The sequence below is a fragment of the Sphaeroforma arctica genome (assembly GCF_001186125.1).
Source record: "Sphaeroforma arctica JP610 unplaced genomic scaffold supercont1.5959, whole genome shotgun sequence".
NCBI lineage: Eukaryota > Ichthyosporea > Ichthyophonida > Sphaeroforma > Sphaeroforma arctica.
This window is the reverse complement of record NW_014034599.1, coordinates 1-1,794: the sequence shown is the minus strand read 5'-3', so window position 1 is coordinate 1,794 and position 1,794 is coordinate 1. Positions and strand designations below refer to the sequence as shown.

General features: G+C 45.9%; 1 protein-coding gene across 1 annotated transcript; it reads left to right on the top strand.

Annotated features, from left to right (window-relative positions):
- Positions 1-755: 755 nt before the first annotated feature.
- Positions 756-950, top strand: SARC_15337 (hypothetical protein; the record flags this gene model as incomplete). Its single annotated transcript, XM_014290542.1, has 1 exon — positions 756-950. A coding segment is annotated over one exon (195 nt), but the record flags the coding sequence as incomplete, so codon positions are not given.
- Positions 951-1,794: the final 844 nt, after the last annotated feature.

The window sequence follows — 1,794 nt, the reverse complement described above, 5'->3', positions numbered from 1 at the left end:
TCGTGAGGGATGTATGGATATCATGAGGTATGTGTGTGTGTCATGATGTATGTGTGTGTGTCATGAGGTATGTGTGCATGTCGTGAGGGATGTATGGATATCATGAGGTATGTGTGTGTGTTATGATGTATGTGTGCATGTCATTAGGTATGTGTGCATGTCGTGAGGTATGTGTGCATTTCATGGGGTATGTGTGCATTTCATGGGGTATGTGTGTGTGTCATGAGGTATGTGTGCATTTCATGAGGTATTTGAGCATGTCATGAGGTATGTGTTTGTGTCATGAGGTATTTGAGCATGTCATGAGGTATGTGTGTGTGTCATGAGGTATGTGTGCGTGTCATGAGGTATGTGTGCTTGTCATAAGGTAGGTGTTGGTGTCGCTTGTATGTTAGCGTGTGATGGGCTGTTAGATTTTTTGGTATGTACGTTTGTTTTGCGTAAAGACATTGATGTACAAGTATCTGTTTGCTGGTTCTGCTTGGGAATCGGCTTAAGTATCGTTTATATAACCTGTGGGTGTGATTCGAATATCCCCAATAAACGTGCAATCTATGCATGGAATTTATATCCACCAGAAAAACCCTCATTTATATCCACTTGTGGGTGTAGACAGCATATATATACACACCAGAAGCCGCTTACCTGAATTGGCTAGTGGGTGGGTGTGGTATGTATATACACGCACTCACACAAATCCTACGAACTCACACGCCGCAGGCTCCGTAGTAGTCAACTGCGCCGATTTCGCACAGGACGCCGACTCCCAAGTTATCGAAGTCCTGTCCCCCTCTGCCAGTGCCCACGCCAACTCCACTACCAATTCCGAGTCCAATTCCGGGACCAATTCCGGGATCGGTGGTGGGAAGGATCGAACTGCCATTGGGTTTCTGTTTATTCGGTTAGAGTACGTGCCCGCAGGCAGACCTCCCGGTGAGGCGGATGTAGTGGTATGTATTACAACTAGGTTTTTTTTCTGCATAGTGTGTTGGAGGGACGCTTCAGCCCGTTAGTGTATCTCAGTTACTGGTGTTGTGCTGATGTGAGACGGTTTGTACTGCGGACGGCTGAAAGAGGGTTTCCTGATTCATTATGGGCCTTTTTAGGGCCTTGTCCAATGCACGTGCACACACTTTACACACACAATGCATAGCCAATAATCGCTGATTAAGACCGCTGTACTGTGGTTGGCTGTCGTTACGTAGTGTTGCCGGTTGACTGCGAGATCAAATTCTACACACGTACGTCATTCTGCATGTAATACGTGCTACACCCACAAGCCTTCGCATCCTACCCCCCCGCAATCAATCATGCACCATCAGGCCCTCAGTTGGTGACCCTGTAACCGAACCTCGGACGTATACATGCTCGAGTTTTGTGATCTGTTCTAATTTTAGAACGCCGCTCTCCACACAGCACAACGCCAAAACGAAGGGCAAGTCTTCGCAGTTTACCTACACTGTGCGAAAGGACTGGAAAGAATTTCTGAAAGAGTCGGCAGCCCACGCCATGGTACATGGATGGGAGGTATGGGCGATGTATACGAACGCTCATACACTTGGGTATCACGGTGGAGTGTAGTTGAGTTCGGGTTTAGGGTTTAAAGTTTAGGGATTATGTGGAGATTTGCTGAAGTGGCATTGGGAAGAAGGTTTGTGTATGCTCACCAGAGGCATTATGATGCAAGTGTGGATATTAGAAGCACAGCGTACTTGTCCTTTTTATTAATGAATATAAACTTTTGAGAAGGAAATTAAGGTTAATTCACATTATATCCACACATTTATACATACA